Raw genomic sequence first — 27,612 nt, 5'->3', positions numbered from 1 at the left:
GTGCTCTCATGTCCCACAACAAATACTGTTGAAAGGCTCATTCTAGATCCCTTAAGCTTAACTAGTTAGCGCATTTAGAAATCTGATGTTGTTTGACAGCAACTGCAAGATTGAGCATGTCATATTAGCATTAAAATATTAGTAACAAAAGCTTGGTTTACTTCATCCTTCATTTGGAGAATGAAATGATATCTATCAGTTGAATGCAATGAGGTCATAAGTGCATAGTAATAAGAACGCACTTTACAATGCAGCAAGCAGAATCTTGGACAACTCCAGTTACGGTACTACCAAAACGAATAAAGCGTTTATATCGTGGTAACTGTGTAACTTGGCCAAGATTTCGCTTTCTGCCTTTATAACCTTGTTGCATTCAAGCATGGCTAACCCCATGGGCACTACTACCTTTCTTACAGAGCCCCTGATTGGTTAATTACATGAAACAATCATCTTAGTAACCAATCAAGATAGAGATTTTACATCTTTTAGCAATTTTAAGCTCAATCCCCTTCAGCCCTACTGAATATTCATAGTTCTGATTGGCTCAATACATGATATAGGTCTCTTTGTAACCAATCAAAATAGCTCTTAGAGATTGATCATTTTGCCAGTAATGCCCATGGGATTAATTGTTACTTCCATCATCATTAGTTTCTCTGCCCATATCTCTCCTGACCCTGTGACCTTTGAGAATCCCCTTCTGTAAACCTCCTATGGTGTTGCCTTGGTGACTGCTGACCCCGTCGCTGATTTCTAGGCGATCCCTGCCTGTTGTTGTATTGTCTAGGTGACCTCTGACCTTGCTGACCCGATTCACGATAATTCTCACTATCTCTTCTTCTCCGACCATCCCAATTATTGTCCCTAGTTCCTCCATAGTCATTGTTAGTCCTTTGATAATCACCATCATGAAAATATTTCCCACTTCTATTACCATGTCCCTGTTCCGATTCTGCCCCTATTCCAATCATTTGATTCTCCAGAAGAGCTTCCCGATCTTCTTGAAGTTGACCTCTGACCTAACGGCTCCTTGCTATTTACTGCTCTTTCCACTGATGGACTTGCTGAAGTGTTTGAAGACGTTGATGATGTGCGACTCCTGTAACCTGGATGGAGACTGTTATCTGGGCTAGGAGTTGATACCACACTGGAGAAAGACCTTGTGAAACTGCCCTCTGTGTCTGGACTTGGCGATAACTCTACAGCACTTTTTCTACGCACGCTGTCGATGTTGGCATCGGCAAATCTGTCTGCTAGAGAAGGCATGCGTTCCAGATTGGGTACAGAAAGTCTTTCTGGACGTTGTGAGTCTGGTTTGGGCGAGGTTTTACCAGAAACGACACTGGCCCACAATCCTGGGGTAGAAGCTAGAATGGAGATACAGTAAAGAATAAAGGTTATGATAGGTTTTAGTTACCTGTTATCATAGAGGTTGACATTACAATATTTTTACAGCTAAACTGAGCTCACCGATGGTACAGCCACAGAAATAAATAAAAGACGATTGAGGCTTACTCCCATCTTTGTCTAGGCACGGACAAATGCCTATTGGGGTCGACGATAAGTAAGGGATGCGTTAGCGATCCCAAAAATAGCGAGCATACACAAAAGATAATTTGTGTGCAAGCGCTGACAAGTTGAGTGGCCCATGTACGCTCAGATGAGCAATAATGTCGCCAGGTCAGAACGCTGTACCAGTGTCAGCTGAATTCAAGGATGCTTAGAGAGCACGGCATGGAATATTCCAATCTATTATCTATGTGTTATTTATCTATGCTGAGGGCATGTGTGGTTTGTTCAGCATTTATTTGGAACTAATCATTCCTTGTTTCAACACTTGTTGGTGTAATTTTAAACGTTTTATGGCTCAACACACTAATACCATTGGTGGAGCAACACAAGCATGCATTATATTCATCATAAACAATTGTTGTTTATTATCCACATATTTACAATTGACCTCTATATCCCAAACTTAGCCTTCATGACTGATGCTAGCTATAGGACGGTATAGACCCTTATCCCGTAACATCACTTAAATGATACTAGGTTCAGATGTAAACAAACATGTGCATTCCCAGAGTACATGTTATGTGATAAAACATCCTCGGTTTGTCTTCTTTCACCTTGGCTTCTAGAAAACAATTGTTTAAATGTGAATTGTGTAATGTTTAGCTTTTTTTCAGCTTGTTTTGGTACTACAATATACAAAAAAGAAACAAACAAAAAAATATTGCTCTATGAAAATCAAATGCTGTTATGAATGGAGTGACAAATTTAACATGTATCATGCACTTGCCACTGCATACATCGTGTCATGCAACACACGTGCCAGCGCATATTTGTTTTGGGCAAGGAGACTCAATTAACCAATGATGTCTGGAAAAAAAAGGTCTATAGGGAGTGTGAATTCTACTTCCTTTATTTCCGTGTGTACAGCTTTCCAAATTACTAGCTGCTCTTCAGTCACATCTCACACATTGAATTTTGGGTTATAATTACAATTTGCAATTGAAGTATTAAATGTAATCTAATTATCACTATGTCAACTGGACCACGATCAAAATCTACCACATGTAATAAACTGAACTAAACTGAACTGAACTGATTCCAAACAGTGTGTGATCCAGTTACCATGGAGCTGTGTATAACCACTTCACTGGCAAATGTGACCAAATCTGATCCATGGGGGCCAAAGGCAGGAAATTTGAAAGTGAGATAAAGGCAAAAATGTTGAGTAAAAAAAACCAATAAAATACATAAGAAGTACACATCACAAAACTTTAGAACTAAGTATGCTAGACCTTTGGTGTTTTCACTATATGAGAGACTAATGTTTGTAAAAGGTATAATTATAGTCAACTTTCAAAAATGCCTCCTTTGGCCTCCATGGAGCAGATCGTGTCACAAATTAAGCTGAATTTATACTCGATCGCTTTGGCAGAAAAGCGATTGTCACGCATGCTCAGTGTTTACTTACATTTCCAGAGCGTCGAGCCGATCAATCGATTCAACTCGCTGAGGCAAAAACAATGTTGCTTTTGCAAGTTGAAGAAATCTCAACTTCCCAGCGATATCGCTTGACACATGAATGCGTCAACCAATCATATACAACCAACTGGATCTATTATTTTGCTAACTAATTTCCCTTTCTCGATTATTAACTTTTGGTGATATATTAATTCAAAGCAATAATTATTGACAGCAACTGATGTTTTAAAAATGTATTTTGTGGCATTTAGAATATTTTAATGTTGTCTGCAATCGCTATCGCCGTGATAAGTATAAATGCAAAAGCAACGGGCGATGCATCACAGAATTCCAAAAGCGTTTCATCACAATCGCTCGGCGATCGAGTATAAATTCAACTTTACAAACTAAACACTTCAGTGATATTACTTACTTTTCCCATATTGTGCTGGGTCAACCGTGTTGTGTAAATTCCTCTGTAGCCATGCCCCTTGTAGCGAGTGTATACTGCTACTATTGGTGCTACTACTAATACTGGAGTAACTAGAGTCAGCAGCACCTGTGTAGTACCCTGAAATTACAATGGAAACAACAACATTCATTATCAGGATATAAATTTATAAGTCACCATTCACCCATAATGAGAAACAGTGAACTACACATCAAAGATTAAGCTGACATTGATGACAACATAATATTGTTTTACCAGATGGGATGAGGGGGGATGAATCCCCCCAATATATTGCCAGGGGGGTGGTCCATACAATCATCCCACCAAAGTTGTCGCCTGTATGTGGGTTTCTGACCAAATTTGGCAATTTTAGCCCCAAAAGTGCAAATTTTTTTTGCGTTTCAAAATGGCAAAATTTTTCGGTATCATAAACTTATTCTTTCGCTGAAAGGTGCTAGATTCACTGTACTTCAAGAAATTTTTTCCAACTTTATCCCCCTACAGTATGTCCAGCACCTCCTGGGAGATACTGAAGGGATTTGCAGCCAAACAAAATTGTTTCGCTTGCCCAAGATCGCAATAGTTGGAGAAAGCTTGTAGTCGCCTGCTCCGCAGCCGACTGATGATGATGATGTCAAAAAGAAATCTACGCCACTGCTTAAATCAAGTTTTCAAGGGGTTGTGGAACAAATACCTACCTGTTTCTTTACTGACTAGTGAACCAGTCCAGTCAGTCCTTACTGTTAGTTGTACACTCATCTCGCTTACATTAGCTTCCTTCAGATGTAACTCATGGGTATGCTTGGTACTACGTGGTTTCTTGATTGTATCCTGGTGTATGCAAATCACATTGCTCAATATCAGTATGTGTAATTTAATTATTACTGCCTCCACCCAGAGAGATTAGAGTTAGGGCTTAGGATTAGGATAAGGAGTAGGATTAGCGTTGGAAATCTAGCTCAAGTGATCAAGCAAGCTTAATGGAATGAAGCTGGGGTTTACATCATAAAATCACTTCATTTGATTAAGCAATCACTTTCAAATCCCTTAATCAAGTGAAGCTCTTCAGCATCATCAAATAAAATGAAGATAGAGGTGTGCTCATCAGGAAAATCTTGGTTTTTAATCTTCATTACATGAATCAATTTCCCTGATGTGAACTGGGTCTATTTGTGTGCTGTAGCATAAAATGAACACATGAGTATGAAACTAAGATGTATGCTATGTGAACTAAACTGAGTTAACATAAGCAGTGAACTAAACACCTTTCCCATATCCTACATTGCACTTTTCTAGAGTTGCATCAAGGGCCTTAAAATATGGAACTACCCCGTTGTTTCCACAGCAGGTAAAGCCATGTAAACCGCCATTCAGGGCTCAACGAATACAACGCAACAACGATTCGTCCCAATATTTTCTAAAATTGCCCTTGTGAAATGAGCAACACTCAATGGACACAATTAGAAAAATTAATAACCCCGTAAAAATATCAATTCTCTGAGGCTTGTTTCTACTATAAATTGGCAATATTACCTTTGCCTCATTTGTGTAAGATAATTGGACTTTAGTGTAGGTTGTGTTCCACCTTAGACTGGACGGACTATAAGAAACTTTTATTTTAGAGTTCAACTCACCTGATATGTGACCAAACATTCCACTTTGATCACCTGCTCAACAGAAACAACCCACTTGTTCATCACATAGGGTGATGTCGTTAAGGTAACCATGTTGCCAGGCAACTGATTACATGTGAACGTCACATCACGTATGCAAGATGAGGCTATGTGATCGCCATCAATATCCATGTACATCTTCCATTTGTTCTCCTACAAGGAATAAGGAAAGTATTCGGAAAAACATAGAAGGCATTAATATGTCTTACATTTTGCTTGATCTATATCTTACCATGATATGAAAAGTTTTGAAAAGTGCTTTCTGTATTTTAAAAGTTATAAAAGAACTATAACAGGCTACTGCATTTACAATCCATACATACCCTATGGAAGACATGACCTTAATCTTCCACACAGGGTGTATGAATATCAAATGGGGTTATCTGAATGGATGACTCCATTTGAAATCTACAATCCATGAATGGGAGATTAAGGTTGTGTCTTCCACAGGGAGTGTATGGAATTCAATTGGACTAACCTAATACATGCATATGTCTGAATATTCAACATGCTCTAGCTCCTTATTTTTGTGGGACATGTTTCCTTATCATACCCACAATAAATGCCCAACTATTCAGAAATGCTACCTTTATTTTTGTAATAGTTTCCTTCAAGACAAATCTGGATATCACTACTGGTCTTATGCATAATATGGTGTGAATCACTTTGATGACACAACTTCACCAGATAATAAATTGAAGCATGATAAAATATGTAGAAATCAATCAAACATTAAGCTACAATGACCATAGTATAATTGACTGATTATATTTGCTTGATTGAGCCATATATCACTTGACGAAGGGCTCATATTGAAATACCCTACCACGTTTTCACACAGAAAGAAGGCAGGATTCCCCTCGCTAAGCACGCGCCTCAGGAAAGCTCGGTCATAAAAGCGGATGGATTATATGCATCAGTGATACACTCTGCCCAGGATTTTAACAAAAGAAGGCTAGCACAGGAAAGCTGCAGGATGGCGCACACCTTCCTGTGTAAGGGAATTTCAATATGAGCCCTAATGTTGACTTACAGCTGGTGTACTGCCTTTGCAGCTATGATGTCCAAATATCAAGTTGGCATTGATTGCACGTTTGGTTGATGGGGTTGATTGAGGACTGCTCATCTGAAAACAAGAGAATTACAAGATCACAATATGATGTCCAAATATCAAGTTGGCATTGATTGCACGTTTGGTTGATGGGGTTGATTGTGGACTGCTCATCTGAAAACAAGAGAATTACAAGATCACAATATGATGTCCAAATATTAAGTTGGCATTGATTGCACGTTTGGTTGATGGGGTTGATTGAGGACTGCTCATCTGAAAACAAGAGAATTACAAGATCACAATATGATGTCCAAATATTAAGTTGGCATTGATTGCACGTTTGGTTGATGGGGTTGATTGTGGACTGCTCATCTGAAAACAAGAGAATTACAAGATCACAATATGATGTCCAAATATCAAGTTGGCATTGATTGCACGTTTGGTTGATGGGGTTGATTGAGGACTGCTCATCTGAAAACAAGAGAATTACAAGATCACAATATGATGTCCAAATATCAAGTTGGCATTGATTGCACGTTTGGTTGATGGGGTTGATTGAGGACTGCTCATCTGAAAACAAGAGAATTACAAGATCACAATATGATGTCCAAATATCAAGTTGGCATTGATTGCACGTTTGGTTGATGGGGTTGATTGTGGACTGCTCATCTAAAAACAAGAGAATTACAAGATCACAATATGATGTCCAAATATCAAGTTGGCATTGATTGCACGTTTGGTTGATGGGGTTGATTGAGGACTGCTCATCTGAAAACAAGAGAATTACAAGATCACAATATGATGTCCAAATATCAAGTTGGCATTGATTGCACGTTTGGTTGATGGGGTTGATTGTGGACTGCTCATCTGAAAACAAGAGAATTACAAGATCACTATATGATGTCCAAATATCAAGTTGGCATTGATTGCACGTTTGGTTGATGGGGTTGATTGTGGACTGCTCATCTGAAAACAAGAGAATTACAAGATCACAATATGATGTCCAAATATCAAGTTGGCATTGATTGCACGTTTGGTTGATGGGGTTGATTGTGGACTGCTCATCTGAAAACAAGAGAATTACAAGATCACTATATGATGTCCAAATTTCAAGTTGGCATTGATTGCACGTTTGGTTGATGGGGTTGATTGAGGACTGCTCATCTGAAAACAAGAGAAGTACAAGATCACTACCTGTCCTTGCACAGTATGCATATCATTGACTATATTCAACCTAATAAGTGCCCCTCCCTTAAGGGGTGGGGCATGAACGTTTGGACAGTATTTATTGTGGGACATTAGAGCACATCAGACATATCGAATTGCATTCTGATTACGAAGAATGTCCTTCTGATATCAAATAATTTTGATTTTTTGAAATTCGAAATGTAATACACATTTTATGGCAGTCGAAGTAAACTTTATAAATCTGATGATTTATACTAAAAGTGTATGTAGGTGGGATGAAAAGCTGATGATCAATTGAAAATTTTGACCTTTCGTATTGAAGATATGGATTTTTTTTAAAAAAACACCAAAAAAAATTAGGTCTTTTGAGGATAAAAATCCGTATCTTCAATATGAAAGATCAAAATTTTCAATTGATCGTCGGCGTGGCTTTTCCTCCAAGCTACATACACTTTAAGAATATGTCATTAGATTTATAAAATTTACTTCGAGGACTGTTATATATCAAAAATGTGAAAAATATCAAATTTCAATAATTTATCATAAAATTTGTATTATATTGTGAATTTCAAAAAATGAAAATTATTTGATATCAGAAAGACATTCTTCGTATTCAGAATGCAATTCGATATGTCTGATGTGCTCTCATGTCACACAAAAAATACTGTCGAAACGCTCAAAATGCTCATTCCCGATCCCTTAATAAGCACCCCTACAGAATTTGTCATGTGACTGACAACTGTCTATGAGCACCTGTTCAACTAAAGTCTGTCAAATGAAGACCTGTTTTCACAAAATGGGGGAAAGTAGCCAGGGAAGAAAAGAGGATGTGGTTCAATTTACATGTCTGAAAACAATAGAAAAACAAAAGAATTCTTCATTGAAATATTGACTTCTAAAGACCAAGTGAAGGAGTAACCTTGATAAGTTATATATCATTTCAAAGCAGTGAGCCAGAGAATATGAATCTGGACAATACTCAAAATAAAAATTTGAAACTTTTCTCTCATTTTGTAGGGAACAGGTCTGAATTTCAAAACAAAATTACTATGTAAACCTTTCCGCTTTCGGATTATGATGATTCTGACTACAAATATACAGCATTTTAATGTTTATATGTGTACATTGTCTATTTTAATTTTTGTTTCATCATTTTAATAAACACCCCCTGAAAGTGAGCAACTTAAATGCCCATGGCACTAATTAGTTTGGTTTATAAACCTACAGCATTGACTTTCCTACCGTAATAGATGTGGTAAATTGAAATAATGAAAATTGCCAATTTTGAAACAATTTTACACATTGTGTCCCCCTTGGAATTTGTTTTCCAATAATATTTGCCGTCGTAGTGAATACATCATACCTTGGCTACTGGTTCACGCTTTCATTTGCACACCTGTTATCTTTGGGTTGTGATCATTTTGATCATGGTTCAAAACCTAGATAGCGTGTACCAGTTGACCTGGAAATGATTGATTTTGATGTCACACTACGACGGTGTATAAAAGTACTTCTTTAAACAGTACTAACTTACTAACTGCCAAATTGAAGAAACAAATCCAAACAAGAAAATAGCGCAAAGCAAATCATAGCGTACTTGGTAAAAGGGGAAAAACCCCCATCTGAAACCTACTATTGATAACGGTGGAAAGTGTTGCAGTCTGTAATTCTCAAGCCTCAGTTCCTGAATCTCCTGCTGTAAATCTTTCCGATGACCTAGCGATTTGACCCCTATGCAAAACAGGTCGTCCATGCTTAGCAACAGCAGCCGACGCCCGGTGATGTTATGCTCCAAGAAGAGAGGAGCATACTGCGATAATTCTCCAGGTTTACTGCCTGCAATGAAAAGAAAAGTGAGCATTGTTTTAGAAGGTACCAACATAAATACAATGAATCTCATATACATGCCTTAGAAGTAAGATAGATAGATATCCGCCCAGGTTTGACGGAGGCAAACACCATGTGATTATATGACCATGACCATGTAGCTGATTAACAATTATTATCCTACTAGGCGGTTACCCGTATTTCGCGGTTCTCGGCTGTCATAGTTATTGGCTTTTGCAGATCTCAAACCTGGGCTTCCTTGGCCAAAGTTACACCCACCGACCAAGTTTGAGCTCCATGAGCAATTTGAAATCTTTGTTTTTTGACCTATGACCTCTCAACCGTAGGTCTGACAAAAAGGTCACAATGGAACTTTTGTTTGTTCAATTTCCACATACCCACCAAGTATGAGCTCCATAGGCAATTTGAAATTTTTACCTTTTTGACCTTTGACCTCTTAACCGTAGGTCTGAAGAAAAGATCACCGGGAAACTTTTGTTTGTTAGTCCAAGGTCCACCCACCCACCAAGTTTGAGTTCCAGAGGGGCAATTTGAAATTTTGACCTTTCTTGACCTATGACCTCTTAACCGTAGGTCTGACGAAAAGGTCACTGTGGAAACTTTTGTTTGTTACTTGTTAGTCCAAGGTCCACCCACCTACCAAGTTTGAGATCCATAGGGACAATTGAAAATTTTGACATTTCTTGACCTATGACCTCTTAACCGTGGTCTGACTGAAAAGGTCACCGTGGAAACTTTTGTTTGTTAGTCCAAGGTCCACCCACCCACCAAGTTTGAGCTCAATGGGAGCAATTTGAAATTGTTACCTTTCTTGACCTATGACCTCTTAACCGTAGGTATGACGAAAAGATCAATGTGGAAACTTTTGTTTGTAAGTCCAAGGTCCACCCACCCACCAAGTTTGAGCTCCATAGGAGCAATTTGAATCTGTTACCTTTCTTGACCTATGACCTCTTAGCCGTGGGTATGATGAAAAGGTCACCGTGGAAACTTTTGTTTGTTAGTCCAAGGTCCACCCACCCACCAAGTTTGAGCTCCATAGGGGCAATTTGAAATTGTTACCTTTCTTGACCTATGACCTCTTAACCGTAGGTCTGACAAAAAGGTCATCGTGGAAACTTTTATCTGTTATTCCAAGTTCCATCCACCCACCAAGTTTGAGCTTCATAGGGGCAGTTTGAAATGTTTACCTTTATTGACCTTTGACCTCTTAACCGTTGGTCTGACGAAAAGGTCACTGTGGAAACTTTTGTTTGATAGTCCAAGGTCAACACAATGGCATGGCTAGATTTGCCATTTAAAGTATTTGAAATTAGACTTCAATTGAACTTGACCCCGTCCTTGACCTTTGACCTTAAAAAATATAAACTCATTCTTCCTCATACCAAGCTTTACCCACCCACCAAGTTTGAGCCCCGTATGACCTACGGTGGCCTCACATTAGCAGTCACAGACAGACAGATCTACAGACAGAGAGACAGAGAATAGCGTATTATTATATAGATTACAAGTCATGCTTGAAGATGCAAGCGAAAAAGGGCTTGTGATGTTATCATTATTAGACAGTTTGCATATAGTGAGCAGAATCAAACCGGCGATGATGGAGACAAACCTATATGTGACACGATCTGGTCCATGGGGGCCAAAGGAGGCATTTTTGAAAATTGAGTTACTGTAATTTTTACATTATACATACAATAGGCTATCATTTACTGTAAACACCAAGGTCCGTATGCACAAAAGAGTTAGACCGGGTCTAAAGTTAGACCTGGTCTAAGTGAAATTTAGCACCAGGAGAGAGGACATTTTCCTTTACACTATCTTTATTTAATTTGTATTTTTTTAAACTTTGCATTTAAATCTTTAGAATTTGCTTGCTACTCTAGGAAGGAAATAAGAGTAAAGGACCATTCCTGATAGAACTTTATTCCACTTTAGACTTTTTTGTGCATACGGACCCTAAGGTCTAGCATACTTGGTTCTAAAGTTATGAAGTTTTTTGATGTCTATTTTCTTGTGTATTTTTTACACTTTATTTTTACCTTTATCTCAGTTTCAAATTTGCCCATGGACCAGATCGTGTCACATATGGTGATCCCCTCGGATTGAACAGGGGTCAAAAACTAAGATAGTTCACATATGCTCACCTATCAATGCAATGTATGTTAAAACATTTGTCCTAACCTAATCCTGTGAGGCGTATACATATACATAGGATGCTTTACCCGCACATTGGCGACGCAACCACACAAACGCAGTCCTATCAATCTCAACTTGAGACGTGACAGAGTATACAACGACACAACTGAACAAGAATGCGAACAATAGGACCATACTATCACATGTCTCTGTTACTCTTCATGGAAGTATCACTTATGAGCACTATCTACAGATATTAACCATCATACATACTAGTACATTTGAGTTGCATTATCCAGAGATACACCTCCTGCTCACTCCAGAAATTGACATCATGCTGGGCATCCACACCAAATGGTATGACCAATGGATCATAGAGTCTATGCTCCATCTGCTGTAACTCATTCTCTTTGTCGTTAAGCTGGTGTTGCTTCTCTTGCAGTTGCTTCTCTAGACTGCGTAACCTCACCATGGTAGCTTCAATCTCTCCTCTACAAATTTTTTTTTTTTTTTAAAAGAGAAACAAATCACAGCATGTATCAATCTATAGACGAATCCAATTTCACGCATTCCTATACCTTAATGGCAGCCATAACTGGGTCCCCACTGGGTCTAACCCACCTGACATGTGAAATGATGCAGCAATGGCAGGGATTTTTAAACTGCATTCCATCACCCGTGTTACACATGGACAAAAGAATGATGAAAGTTATCCACCCAATTGGGCATTCACAACACCAGTTTGGTGCGGAGGGGACCCAGTAATGGACAAATGAATTCTGCGCCCAGAATACTACCAGAGTCTTAAATCTATTCTTAAATCAAAGTGAATAGCAGAATAGCAAATATCCACTGATTTTCCTGCAAAGCTGGAAGTACAATCTTGAAAGGTCGCTCTTTTTTTTTAGCAATGTGACATAACCATACTCAAACTCCATTTTTATTTCTTTGATATTGCAAATCTATTTATATTTCTTTAATGTCGTTTTTGCTTGGTAGGGTAAAGTGCCTCATTATGTGCAAACAACCTCTGAAGATGTGGAAGTGGGTCTGGATGGACATGCAAGATAGAAACTATACATACCGTAAAACCTCGTCTACAAGCATATAAATTAATTACCGATACAAACATTTACAAACAATTACCATTGTAAGACCAATCTATTGTATTGGCATATTTACGGATGTCTCGTTTTAATTTAGCTTTCATCAAAAACACACTATATGCTTGTAGACGAGGTTTTACGGTATATATAAATGTCATCAGTCAATGTAGCTGTCACAGTCATGAACACTGACATAATTATTTATACTACATATCTAGTCAATTTTGAAATGTAAAGAATGCTTTACAACAGATATGAGCAATGTCATTAGGTGCTAACAAGAATCACTTAGCAAAGTTGCAAAAAGTTCCAGTTTTAAATTTAATTCCAAAACTCTGTTAAAAACTAATGGATGACTAAGAACTTTCACTCATAAGAACAACTTACCTCCATGTTCCTTTCTGTCTCAGGAATGTACTGGTCTCCTCTGACAAGGATTCTGGGAAAATTAAATTGATACACCATAACACAAATCTTGTGATACCAAACAAGTGTGAATATCCACTACTTGGAAATAAAAAATTTGCACCCATAATTTTTAATGTTATGATCAATATAAGTTCCAACAACACAGATCATCTCCCAATATCTCTCCCTCTCTTTCTTTCAAACATACATTTACACATACACCCCTGTGTGTGTTTGCCGCCAACCATGAACAGTGTGTATTGCTATCTAATCGAGGATGTGTGTATCATGTTTTCATCGCCTAACCGTGTATTAAAATGGCGGATTTTTGTGTGTATAATACAAAACAGAATTTTATCCATCAACTGCTGACTGTAGTTTTTACACGTATGGTCCTCGGTTTAAGGCAAATATCGCTATAATGCATTTAGCATGCATTTGAGGTCTTTTGCAGCAGTTTGAGACTGAGGATTGTCCTCGGTTGGAAGTAAGTCCGCAGTTTAGGGTGAAAAATCTTGTGTGTGTCCTTGTTTGCCGGCAAGCATCTCACCCCCACACACACCCCCACACCTACTATTGTGGTTATAAGTTTGAAGTGTGCAGGGCTATGTGGAGTGCTATTCCATGATTCTCAATGTAAAATATATCGAGATGATCGTTATGACACCAGAATCTGGTTCCTAGATTATCGTCTAACATGTGATCTTGCAAATTTACATTCAGAACTATCTGAATAACACTCCGAATGACACTGAGCACAAGAAACATGTGTGATATGATCAAGTATAACAAGTTTGCTATTGGGAATATTGACTTCGAGATATAGCCAATAATTTATCTTCATTTGTATTTTATTGTTCTGAGCAACACTAAAATGGCTATATTTCTGGACCTGTAAGTCTAATTATGATATGGTTTTCAGCAAAATAAAGCTTTGAGAATGGCTCATGTAACGAAATTGAATATTAATTTTGATCAACATCAGACTCATATAGCTTGATCGTATCACATATAACCACAATAGCAAGTAGTTACTGAACCTTTTTTACTACCTCTACTTTACTACTTCTATGCAGTTTATTTTAATTTTAGCAGTATTCTACTGCTAAAGTTTGCAAATTGCGTGGCAGGGTAAAATATTACATGTACAACCAATAAATAGATCAATTAAGAAAATCAAAAATGAAAAAGATGACAAACAAAACACCAATAACACAAACAAAACTGATAGGGGAGAAGAGGAGTGGCTGAAAATACAACAGCAAATAGAATTAAGATAAATTGGCTGAACTGTGTGGGAAGGGGAGAGGGGGAGACAAAAAGCGAGAAGGGGGGCAGAGAAGCTTGCATGGTGTTTTAAGTCTATTGTAAGTGTCACATTAATATGGACCAGTTCAACATCAATTTGATTTGGACACAGTCCAGACCTGTTGTAGGGTATCCTGCCTATGAAAAATAGTAAAATCTAATTATTACGATTAGTAAGAGGGGCGCTTGACCACTTGAAGCCCTGGTGTTCCATATAATTGACTTATCCAGCTTTTATTGACAGCAATGAGTGTGGCCCGTTATTACTACCCACCCCTATTGAAAGCTATTGAAATCAGAGGCAGTGATGCGCCAAATGCAACAATGAAGTCAAATTACAGACCGACTCACTTAGGGCTCATATTGAAATACCCTACCACGTTTTCACACAGAAAGAAGGCAGGATTCCCCTCGCTAAGCGCGCGCCTCAGGAAAGCTCGGTCATAAAACGGATGGATTATATGCATCAGTGATACACCCTGCCCAGGATTTTAACAAAAGGCTAGCACAGGAAAGCTGCAGGATGGCACACACCTTCCTGTGTAAGCGAATTTCAATATGAGCCCTTAATACCTTGCATTTTCATTTCTAAACAATAGGCTCCCAAAAATTGGGAATAATTATATAAAAAGACCCTAAGTCCATCATGATACTTACCATCATTAAGCATGGCATCTAATTTGAGTAGTATCTGTTGGAATGTTGGCCGTTTCTTGGGGTCTGTTTCCCAACATGGTTTGATTAAATCAGCAAATGCTTGTGGACATGTACTTGGAATGGTTAAACGCTAGGATTCAACAAACAACAAAAATAACGATTACAACCATTTAAAGGAGGATTTTGTGATCCTAGCAACCTCTTTTTACGACATTTTTCAGTAGTATTCCACGAAAAAAGCTTATTCCCAAAATTTCAGTTGATTCCAATTTTGCGTTTGCGAGTTATGCATGATTATGTGTATTACACTACTCCATAGGCCACTGTTGTAATTTTGTTCTGGTATACCAGAACGAAATTCAAATTTGATGCTATTTTTGCTAAACGAATTAATCTGGAAGAAATTTTTGGTACATTAAACATTATGTAGCCAGAGGTTTCCAGTGGTCTAAAAATCTCAACTTTTTTTGAGAAAAGTGGGGGGATGATGCGTTGGTTCACTAAATGCCCTTTTAATTACAGATTAATATGACCAAAATATCTGTAATATCAACTTAAATCAAAGTAAGTACAAACAGATTATGAAACCCAATTAAGCAAGACAAAATAAAATCACACATGTTTTTGTAATATATCATATTCAACCTAATTAGGAGGACCCTTTCCTAACTGGCACTGATGTGAACTTCTAACTCAAACTTCTAAAAGCAACACCTGCTTACAAAGGACTTGAAGTTGGGTAATATTGTCTATTAAATCATGGCAATTGTCTACATGTGCAGTTGCAATGGTTGTAATATTTGTTGAACAAACCCTTATATGAACACTGAATGGTAAATGTCCAATTTGACTATGACATCAAAGTAAAAATATGTTCAAATTCTTCTAGTCTGAAAATCACACTCGTGATATAACATTCAAATTAATCCAATTCCTATCTTGATACCTAGATGATTTTAAGATTCAAGTTGATTAATACTTAGATTCCATTAAGGGGGTACTACACCCATGTGGTAAATTTGTGACTATCTGGTAACAAAATTTAGGGAAATTATTGGGGCAAGGAATCCAATTACTACACTGAAATTTCAGTGACTCAAGACAAGCAGTTCAGTATATATAATAGGAAACGAGGTACATCCTAGTGGTACCTCATTTCTGGTCATAAATAACAAACCACTTGTCTTGGGTCACTGAAATTCCAGCGTAGTAATTGGATTCCTTGCCCCTATAATATACATAACTTTTGTTACCACTGTGTTATTAGTTTTTGAGAAAAATGCAAAAATAGACATAAATTTATCGAGGGGTGTAGTACCCCCTTAAGCAATGCTCATAATAATAAAAAAAGTAGTTCCAATTTGCTCATATTTGGATAATTTGACCCATCTTACCTCATCTTTTTCCACCACCACCCATGCCACCTGTATGCCTTCCAGTCCTTTAAAAGGAACCTCCCTGGTCAGCAATTCCCATAATACCTGTGAATGAAAATGATCATCTTACCAAATAAATATTCACTTGGCTTTTATTCATTATTCCGGTACAACTAAGGCTCAACCAAAATGACTTTTGTTAATCAATCCAGTATATCCAATATCAGTTCGGGGGCACTCGTAATTCACAGACATCTCTAATTTCAAAGACAGTGATTTCACATACGGGGGTCTGTGATATCACATACGTTGAGCTTTGTTGACAGCTGGGCACTCGATGCAGCACATCGGAACGAAGCTGAGTGTATTAGAATAAGCTTTCCTATGTTTAGCAAATATCTACCTGTGCAAAAATTATATCTATCTGTGCAAATTCTGACAAATGGTCCCAGAACACACTTAGATTGCAATGGCCCAAATCAAATGTTTTGAAGTAAAAAAATCCCAAGAGTACCCAGGCCTGCGCTCTAATTCATGAATTGCAGGCACTCAACTTGGGCTAGCTACAACCATGATAAGCAAATTATTCCCACTGCACTGGCACGTTCACCAAAATTACTAATATCGTTTGCGATTGGGTTTTGAAACTAGGGAGTATGTGATTTATGAGACGTCTCTGAAATATGATACTGTTATGTGACATGACGCTTCAAGAGTATTTGAAATCAGACGTCCGTGAATAACGAGTGCTCCAGAACTGATATTGATTTTATATTATCGGCCGATATCCGATACAGTCCCATATCTTTTATGGTGATAATTTTCTTTACAATGTGGTTTTCCTTCAGCTAATGATGAATGTCGAAACATCACAACCTGTGAGGCTGGGTAGCCTCTTACAGTAAAAAGACCAATTTTGGCATTAAAAACTCACTGTTCTTGTTGCTTTTTTACTGCTAATCGGATATTTTATTGATGATACATAAATCAAGCCGATCCGATATCTGATCCAAATATTGGTTGAGCCTTAATTATATAAAATCAAAATATGAAGTGGGAGCTAGACTGATGTGAAATAGCCTGAGCAAATTGATAATCAAAGAATTAATATCAAATCAAATATCAGTTTGCCAAGACAAGGGTGATGCATATAGACTGCTTTTTAGACTGCCTATATCACAACTCTTATGTCATCCTAGCAGAATTTATGAGCACCTTAGAATTAAGTATATTAACCCTAACACGCCTGAGTACTACAAAATACTACTTGATATATGCGCTGTTTGTGCGTGCATCCCACGTGGTGTGATGACGCAATCGCCCTAAGTGATATATAGGCACGGTTTTGCTGGCCAGCGAAGCCCAAGACCCATAGCAAAGTGTCGCCGAGCCAGTGGTTGGCATGTGAGGGGTCTCGGGTTCGAATCCCACCCGGAGTAAATAACTTATTTCTTTTCTCTCTTTATTCCTTCCTCCTTTCCCTTCCCATTGCCAAAAAGCCCCTGGCGGGTTAGGGTTAACAAAGCTTCTTCAGATGTTTTTAAAATACCTTCTACAGGATCTTATGGAAATCCTTGTAATTATAAGACCACATTTCTAATCAATTCTTCCTTAAATTCATTGATTCCAGCCCTTGCTGATAAATGTCGCAGGTATACTCTTTCGGTCCCCTTTAGTGATAATCCAATGCTGCAGATTTACCATACGAGCATTACGCACATGGCTCTGAACTTTGGGTCTCATCTTGAGTTGAGAGTGCCCCCAGTGCGTTTACTTGTTTGCATCACCAGCGTGCAAACAAAAACCTTCTATGCATGTGTATACAGTCACCCACGGGATTAGGTTAGCCCATGTGATTTGATACTGCCAGTGCTGCAAAATATGCACATTGTTATGTGCCCCACATAGCGTTACTCACAACTTGAGACGAGACACAATTACCGTATTTCGTCAAATAAACACCCCCGAGGGTGTTACATTTTCCCAAGGGGGCGTTTATTCAAGGTCAATTTTAGAACGATAATTCCCGTTAAAATCATTAGGTAAACTTAATAACTCGCCAATTATTGATGCTATTATCGACCATGTGGGCAACTTGGTAAGCTTACTACACAAGATAGTGCTCATGGAAATATCGGCATTTTGAAACATCTTGGTTGAAAAAAGTGGTGGGGGGGGGGGCGTTTATTTGAGGGGGGCGCGACTATTTGACAAAATACGGTATGCTAATCTATTTGCCATTGCCACAAATTAACAAAAATACACATCACAATGGGCTATTCCAGTTGAAATCCATACACCCCCTATGGATGACCTGATTTGAATCTGCCACACAGGGGCTGTAGATTTCAAAAGGAGTCACCATTAAGGTAACCCCATTTGAAAATCACACTCCCTGTGTGGAAGATTAAGGTCATGCCTTCCATAGGGGGTGTATGGATTTCATCTGGAATTCCTCAATACAGAAAACCAATGAGGTAGCTGTAATCATAAAGCTTACCACACCGAATGAGAATGTGTCAGTAGCATCACTAACAGGCTGGCTGAGGATGACCTCTGGTGCCATCCAAGGGAAGGTACCAGCCATTGTCATCACTTGTGTGCTGCCATGGAAACGAGATGAACCAAAATCACACAGCTAGCGAAAAGGAAAAAAGGGAAAACACAATCTTACTGATAATTGTGAAATTTTCAACATTTTGGTGCATTTATGTTTGCAAATAAATATACACCTATGCACAAAATTGAACATGCTCCACATGAGAGTAAGTAAAACTTACCTTGCGCTCGTATGGTTTTTGAGTAAGCTTGTCCAAAAAAAAGTGTGCAAGGTCATCAAAAGCAAACAATGAGAAAATCATTAATCTGAAACCAGTAATATTTTCATTCTTGCAAAGACAGCATTCTGTGCGTAAAGAGAATGTTTATGCATAAAGGCAGCACTCTTAGAATGGGCTTTATTAGCCAGATCTTATGCATTATTGAATCATGTGTGCTTTAGAAGTGCCACACAACAGAAAACAGTGTTTAAAAAATATAGACATAAAAGTTTCCTTTCAAATGCATTGTTTTGTTTTTATTTGCAAAATATTTGCTAGCATTGCAACGGAGGTAACATGACAAAACATTGGCCACTATGCACAGGGTTGCATCACATCAAACATCACTAAATCACATGTGTCACTGTGCATTATTATAGATATCTGCCTGCTATGTCGAAAGTTTGCTATGTGAAAATAAAATACGCTAGGTCAAATACATGAAATAAGGTTTGCTATGTCAAATATAAAATATGGATAGCTACTAGGGTTAGGTTTAGGGTTAGGGTTAGGATCAGGGTTTGACATCAAAAACCTTATTTTTTACATACATGTAGGGAACCTTTGACATAGCAGACTGTAATTGTACAGGATGGACTATTATCCTACCACATTCCTATAGCTGCGCATGTGTTGAACCATGCCACTTCCTCTCACTAAAAAGGGCAACAAATATTGAGTGCACACTAAAAATCTTCTCATGCTTAAAGAGCACCTGCATGTATACCCAAACACCTTTTTAGTTCAGAAAGATGACGTGTGTATTATGGTAAACAAAACCACTACAACCAATCACACTCTGGCAACAGCGGCATCGTGTTTGATAAGCATGTGGTGTGGTATCATTGCTCACACCAATCATGCACCGTCTTATTCGTACTTGATGTAGTGTTTTGGAACATGGTGTCACTGTCAAGTACATGGGTTAATTCACCTTCACATTGCCAGAGATTGATAGGTTGAATATGTTTTGATAGTCCGCACATAATTGCTGTTTTTCATCCTAAAGTCCTGAAAAGATCTAAACTCCTCAAAAAAAGTTTGGAAACTTTCAAAAACAGCCGTATATCAGACATTTTTGAAATATATCTCCATATTGTTTCATATCAGTGAAAACATTGTTGTCTCCTGTCAAAAATGACACCTCATTTGTGACGCAAAACGTATTCCACGGCTGAGTAACTTTCTTTGAAAGACAGAGGTCTCAAAGAAAATGTGCCAAACTGACCATTCTATGCACTCATCTCATAATTGATTTGAATGTATGAATGAGTGGGTTAATGCATGAATAAAAGAATGAATGAAAAGTTGTTTGCAACATATCATTTTGAATGAAAAATGCTAGGAGGTGATTAACAGTTCTACAGGTGGATCGAAATGGATCAACGCAAGTCAATCTCTCTTGCTGGTCACTTCTTCATAGTGGTCATTTGCAAGAAAGTTCAAATCAACCATGGTCCAAATATCAGATCTGGATAAGGCTCGAGCTATTGGTCAGCTTGAGGATAGCATACCTCCAGTGAACAAAGTTGCGGCAACTTTTGAAGTTTCCTGCAGTATGATCTCCAAGCTAAAGGTTCGTTCATACTACCACCGCATTTGCGATGCGTTGCTTTGCGATGCGGTGCGTTGTCGCACTGCATCGTGCTGCAAAATACTGCATTGCGATATCGCAATGAAGTTAAATACATTTTAACTTGGAAATGCGACGAGTTGCGTTGAGTTGCGGCAAAAGTAATCGATATATCGGCATCGCAAAGCAACGCATCCCAAATGCGGTGGTAGTATGAACGGACCTTAAAAGCCATGTTTCGTCAGAACGGAGATGTCAATGTCAAGGGGAATATCGATGACAGGAAAGACCAGACTGGTAGTAGTCGGTGGAAATCTCAATGCAATCAAATATCGACATGACATCCTTCAGCCAGTCGCAGTCCGATTTCTGCCACACCTTGGACCGAACGCTGCTCTACAGGATGATAACGCTCGACCACATAGAACAAGAAGAAGGAATTCAATGAATGGAGTGGCCAGCCAATAGCCAGGACTTAAATCCTATAGAACATCTCTGGAACCAACTTGGTCGGGCTATGCGCACTAGAGTGACAGATCAAACCACCTTGGCTGGTTTAAGACAGATCTTGCTTGAAGAGTGGAATGTCATCCCTCAGGAGCATGTGGCAAGGTTGAAAAGAAGCATGAGAAGGAGTTGCAAAGTGAACACGTATGGACTCTCTACTCGTTACTGATTTTAGGTAAGTGGTGATTGTTTTAATGAAACAGTGTAATATTCCTTTCTCATGTATACTGGTGCAAATGGTGCAAACAATGGCAGATTTTGCTTGAGACCTCCTTGTCTTTCAACAGTTACTCAACCATGGAATAAGTTATGGTCACAAATTTGATGTCATTTTTGACAGGAAAGAACAATGTTTGTATTGATATGAAACAATATGGAAATAGATTTCAAATATTTCTGATATATAGCCGTTTTGGAAAGTTTCCAAACTTTTGAAGAGTTTATTATACCATTTTTCACCCTGATGTGGCATTGGGTGCAGCTTCAAATCGCTACTATTCGCTAGGGTTCGATCAAAGCGCTGGTGTACACACATACATGCTTAAAGACGTCGCACAGATGCGTGAATGAAAAAGCTGCTTCAACACGTTGATGTCACTGCCACATCAGGGTGAAAAATGGTAGAGTATGAAATTCTCCATATTAAACCAAAAAATTAAGTAAGAGTTAAAATCCATTCCTAATGCTTATATCACACTTACTTTGACTATGTGATCTGCTGTAATAACACAATTTCTTGACTTTAAGTCTCTATGTATCACCCTGTAAGAAGCCTCGTTGTGTAAATAGTTGATGCCTAAAAAGGAAAAAGAAAACAATGTAGTAGTTCTGTAGGTCTTTTGGACCTTACGGGTAAGGCCAAAATAGAGCCAAAACAAGCTTGTACTCTTTTAAACATGCATATTTTGACAAATTTCTGAACACCCAATAGATCTGTTGAACTGAAAGGGTATGAATTCTCTAGAATATTTACAATGTGATCATTGAGGTCCTGAAACATTCCAAGTAAAGGCCATGTACACACTAGGGAACTTGCTTCCATTAATGAAGCTTGAACAAACATCTAAAAATGTGATTTTCATTATGCAATGTATGCATTGCACAGGTCAAGCATTAAGGTTCTTACTGCATAATTTGATGAAGGTATTTTCAAATGTGTATTAGAATCATAATAAGTATTTCTAATTTAAATGTCTGAACAGTGAGGGTCTAAGTTTGTTTTGTGAGAGCACCCATTTTTAAGGCAATTTGGCTATTTATGCTAGCTAGGACACAAGGCAATAATATGCTAAACAATATAAAAAAATAGAACACATTTGAAGGGGTGCAAAGGTAAAAGGCAACCAAGGCCTGGGTGTTTTTGATTATTTTAATCCTTGTAAGACTTAGCATCACCCTCACATTAGTTTATTTAGAGAATAACAGATTATTTTTTAATATGTATATTATTACTACTGTGTCATAGAAGATGGCCGGGTCCATTTATTTTCAGCAGTGGGTGCCGGCTTTTATTCAACTAGATACTTAAATTACTTTATGATTGTATATTATAACCTTCTTCTTCTTAGGGTGTCCAAGCGCAGGGTCAAATGCGCCCGAGCTAATAGCTGACACAGTGACGAGCAGAATTGTTGAATTCAGCTAGGTCCTCATGTGTGCAGTGTTGCCCCATCTGTGGACAGACCAGCAGGTGTTCCATAGTCTGTGGAACAGTTCCACACTCACAGGTAGTGTTTTGTCCTTCTGGTAGGTAGCCCCATTTCTGCAAAGCGACCTTGCACCTTCTGACCCCTGATCTTAGTCTGTTATAACCTACTTTCAGCCCTTGAATTAACCCACAGCACCCATGGCATTTTGCCGTGGGTGCCCATCCCCACTGCCGTAATGCCCTAAAAATATGTCCTTCACCCAAGGCAGTCACTTGCCGTGCCCTCTAATGAAGTTGCCGTCGGTGCCCCAGCCCTGCCCCTTCATTATATAATCATCTATCAGACTGTTTGTGTGTGTTTTGTTCACTTTGCCTTGGTGCCCTTCTCAAATTTTCAACAGTTGCCATGATGCCCTCTTGAAATATTACAAACTGCCGTGCTGCCTTGCCTTTTCAGTGAAAATCCATGGCAATTATCAACTTGCCCTAAAAAAGTTGCCATGCCCCTTCAGATCCTTAATTCGAGGGCTGCCTACTCTATAACTAAAACATCCAACAAAATCTGATACTTAGCGACTTACCCATTGCTATATGTTTGGACCATGTCAGTATCTGTGTGAAATCTATATCATTGGCAGGATCAGCAAGAAAGGCATACAGGGAACCAAGCGCTGCATACTCTAAAAGGTCAATTCAACAAGAAAATATTATATTCATGATAAAAGAGAAACTGGGGATCTGTCAATTCCTCCCTTTAGATGGGAGTGAGTAAACATAGTGATTCTGCTAGACTGACCCCCTGATTCATCAATGTTAGGTTGACGACAGAGAAACTTATGCGTTAAAAGAAGTGCCTGACTTGCCACCAGAATTTGGTGGTCTGAGACTACGCAGTTGTATCCGAGACGGGGTCCACTCGCTATTCCGAAGGTCCGCCATTCCGAAGGTTCACTTTTCCGAACATGTAATTTTACCATTCGCTATTCCGAATGTAATTAAAGGTTCGCTATTCCGAAAAAAAGTTCTCTATTACGAAGGTTCTCTATTCCAAAAATTCCCAAAACACAAACAGGTTCTCTATTCCAAAAATAGAAATAGAAAGGTTCTCTATTCCGAATATTCAAATATGGGTTCTCTATTCCGAATATTCAAATATGGGTTCTCTATTCCAAAAACGAATCAAGGTTCTTTATTCCGAAACAAGTCACCGTGTTCTCTACTCGGAATATGAAAAAAGGTTCTCTATTCTGAATACCAATTTCACTTTGCCATGTGTCATGTGTTTTTTTAATATTTTTTATCTTGAGTTCCTCTAATTACTTGTAAAGGTAGAGATCAGTTTGAGGTTTGTAACTGTGGAGTCTGCAATGTTTTGCACGTGAAGAACAATAGAAAATTAGCTACTTTGCATACAATTTCACCGTCATCATGCATGGTCATCAAGTATTGCCAATCAGTCAAACTGAAAATTCAACATAATTTTACCATTATGTAGGCCTACATCCAGTGCCGCCCGACAAAGGGGGGACCAGGTGCGGGGTCCGTAAAAGTGAAGAAAACATACCTTACTATGGGGCAGTAAAAGCAAAGAAAAGGGACCTCAGGGGCCCGTAAAAGGTAAGAAAAGATACCTTGTAATAAGGCATATTTTCTTTGCTTTAGGGCCTACGGGCCAACAAAGGTCTCTTTTCTTGTCCATTAGGCCTAAGGTATCTCTTCTTTGCTTTTTACGGGCCCTCCGAGGTCTTTTTTTTTTTTTTTATGAGTCCATTAAGGTATAATTTCTTTGCTTATTACGGGCCCTCCAAGGTCTCTCTTTTTTATGGGTCCATTAAGGTATCATTTCTTTGCTTTTTACGGGTCCTCCGAGGTCTCTCTTTTTTATGGGTCCATTAAGGTATCATTTCTTTGCTTTTTACAGGCCCTCCGAGGTCTCTCTTTTTTTATAGGTCCATTAAGGTATCATTTCTTTGCTTATTAAGCTGTTTTACATACACACTAAGCTCTTTTCTTTCCTTTACGGGCCTCATTTCGGAATAAAGATCCTGTTTTAGATTTTGGAAATCGTTTTTTCATATTCGGAATAGAGAACCTTTTTCATATTGGAAGTAGAGAACACGGTGACTTATTTCGAATAAAGAACCTTCTTTCGTTTTGGAATAGAGAACCCATTTTTCATATTCGAATAGAGAACCCTTTTTCATATTCAGAACCTTTTCTGTTTTTCGGAATAGAGAACCTTTGTAATAGAGAACCTTTTTAATTTTCGGAATAGTGAACCTTCGGAATAGCGAACCTTTGGAATAGCGAATCTTTGGAATAGCAAAGTGCGCCCTCTGAGACTGCCCAGTTGTGTACAAACTAACCTTTTGACCATGTTTGTTTTATGTTTTTTGATCTACAGTGCGCTACGCACAGGCACAACGCCTAGACGTTGATTGACAAGCCTCAGCACACTTTACAGGTTGTTGCTGACCACTATGGCCCCACATCATTCCATAAACCATTTAACAACAATTCAGAGACTTTGCTGTTTCAAGAGCGCACACCCTAGACATTCCATAAATAACCTTCGCAACCAGGATCAGCTCCCAGAGTTTTGTACGGGTTACAACAAGACAATAAGCAATTTTAAATACATACATATTTTCAGAACAGCAGAGTATGATCCTGACACAACTGTGGGGTAAGACACAGGGGAATATTTGCAGGGGAATATTTAGTGAGTCCGACACAATACGAACACTAAGTTTTTCAACTGTTACTACAAGCATAACACAAATGCACAGTTGTAGATGACAAAGGATTCAGTCTAGCGGTTCTGCACCAATGATGTCCCAAGTTCGAGCCTTGGCCTTTGTCATGCAGCTTTATGTGCATTTGGTTTCTTTTCTATACTCTCGCATGTTTCCTGTATGTTCTTCGCTTTCCTGTATGTTCTTCGGTTTCCTCCTGCTTCTAAAACTGGACTTTCTTCCAAGTAAACTAGTTTCTCTCCCATTCATTATGACAAATAAAAGTATTAGAAACTGGCATAAATAATGGCCTTACTAACCAATAATTTCAAGCACATCCAACACTCTTTAGCAAATTTAATGGTAACACAATTAATCCGTAATACTTGATGATAGTGCTGTCATGAGAATATAAGTAGGCATAATGTGACACCAAACTAATTAGCAATTACCAGTTTACATGTCCTTACCGCCTGACAAAACCTCATTTTGTTTTTAAGGTGGTACTACACCCCCTGATAAATTTTGTGATTAATTTTGAATTTTTCTCAAAAAATACTAAACACTGGTAACAAAAGTTATGTATATTATAGGGGCAATGAATCCAATTACTTCACTGAAATTTCAGTGATTCAAGACAAGTGGTTCATTATATATGTTAAGAAATGAGGTACATTCTAGTAGCTGCAGTACCTCTTTTCTTATCATAAATAACATACCGCTTGTCTTGAGTCACTAAGATTCCAGTGTAGTAACTGGATTCCTTGCCCCTATAATATACATGACTTTTGTTACCAGTGTGTTATTATTTTTTGAGAAAAATACAAAAATAGTCACAAATTTATCAAAGGGCGTAGTACTACCTTAATTATTTTTGTTTTACACTGTATTTTACTCAATAAATTAGGCCACTTACCAGTTACAAGGCAGTAATTTGGTGCACAGATCACAGCACCATGGAAAGTAATTATGTGCTTGTGACTTAAGGAACTTAATACTTCAGCCTGAAAAAGAAAAGAAAAAAAAATAAACAAAACAATTTTTGTTACTATCTCTTGGTAGAGCGTAAATTGATGACCACAAAAATGGTCAAAACAGGCTATATACACCCCTGTGGAAGACATTACCTTAATTCTCCCACACATGGGTTTAGATCTCAAATGGAATTTGAATTTACACTCCCTGTGTGGAAGATTAGTCATATCTTCCATTTTATGGATTTCAACTGGAATAGCACATTTACTGTTCTTGACTGGAGTTTGAGCTATCTTTTTTTCTAAGTTGACAAACTGTGAGCTGATTTTTACCTTTAAGCGACAAAACTACTCTTGGCCTAAAATTATAATGTATCCTCCATATTGAGTGAGCAGTTTACTATTTAAGACATGGAAGTGCCTATTATTTAATACTAAGATTATTTTGCAATCTAGAAATAAACCATGACTAGTCAGTGACTAGCATTGTTTGGCATGTCAAAATTTTTTTTTTTTAATATGACCAACCAACCAACGCTGTTTTTAAGGGGGTACTACACCCCTGTGGTAAATTTGTGACAATTTTTGCATTTTTCTCAAAAATTAATAACAAACTGGTAACAAAACTTATGTATATTATTGGGGCTAGGAATCCAATTACTGCACTGAAATTTCAGTGACTCAAGACAAGCGGTTCAGTATATATGATAGGAAATGAGGTACACCCTAGCGGTACCTTATTTCTTATCATAAATAACAAACCGCTTGTCTTGGGTCACTGAAATTCCAGTGTAGTAATTGGATTCATTGCCCCTATAATATACATAAATTTTGTTACCACTGTGTTATTAGTTTTTGAGAAAAATGCAAAAATAGACACACATTTATCGAGGGGTGTAGTACCCCCTTAAGCTATGAAAGGGCAAACAAACCTTTTTCCGTCAGTCCATGTTGTTATTGAACTGATACACAGACTACAAAGAACTAAATGTTGTGTTAATTATAATATCTCATTCTACCCATCCACTCACTTCATTTTCCAGTGCCAATACTTTCTTGACAGCAACTTCCAGGTCCCTAGTCTTCCATTTGGCTCTATACACACTACCAAACGTCCCTCCTCCACAGCACTCATAGAATTCCAACTCCTCAAACTTGATCTCACACATGATGGTAGTAGA

At 38.2% G+C, this 27,612-nt stretch overlaps 1 protein-coding gene across 2 annotated transcripts; it reads right to left on the bottom strand.

Moving 5' to 3' along the window:
* LOC140150950 (mitogen-activated protein kinase kinase kinase 20-like) lies at positions 1 to 27,602 on the bottom strand. 2 transcript variants are annotated; one of them, XM_072173107.1, is made up of 16 exons: positions 27,463 to 27,602; positions 26,374 to 26,461; positions 23,304 to 23,402; positions 21,776 to 21,870; positions 18,956 to 18,982; positions 18,676 to 18,813; positions 16,194 to 16,280; positions 14,800 to 14,929; positions 12,814 to 12,865; positions 11,594 to 11,811; positions 8,967 to 9,169; positions 6,128 to 6,220; positions 5,056 to 5,247; positions 4,120 to 4,252; positions 3,404 to 3,541; positions 1 to 1,367 (listed from the first exon to the last, which is right to left on the bottom strand). In XM_072173107.1, exons 1-16 carry the CDS (start codon positions 27,598 to 27,600, stop codon positions 931 to 933), a joined length of 2,268 nt encoding a protein of 755 aa, XP_072029208.1. In that variant the 5' UTR covers positions 27,601 to 27,602; the 3' UTR covers positions 1 to 930. The 2 variants fall into 2 exon arrangements, with proteins under 2 accessions (XP_072029208.1, XP_072029209.1); XM_072173108.1 differs by lacking the exon at positions 18,956 to 18,982 and having other exon boundaries at positions 2 to 1,367.
* Between the last annotated feature and the right edge of the window lie 10 nt (positions 27,603 to 27,612).

The sequence above is a fragment of the Amphiura filiformis genome, chromosome 4, assembly GCF_039555335.1.
Source record: "Amphiura filiformis chromosome 4, Afil_fr2py, whole genome shotgun sequence".
NCBI classification, from domain to species: Eukaryota; Metazoa; Echinodermata; class Ophiuroidea; order Amphilepidida; family Amphiuridae; genus Amphiura; species Amphiura filiformis.
The sequence above is the reverse complement of the archived record's forward strand: the minus strand, read 5'-3'. Positions and strand labels throughout refer to the sequence as shown.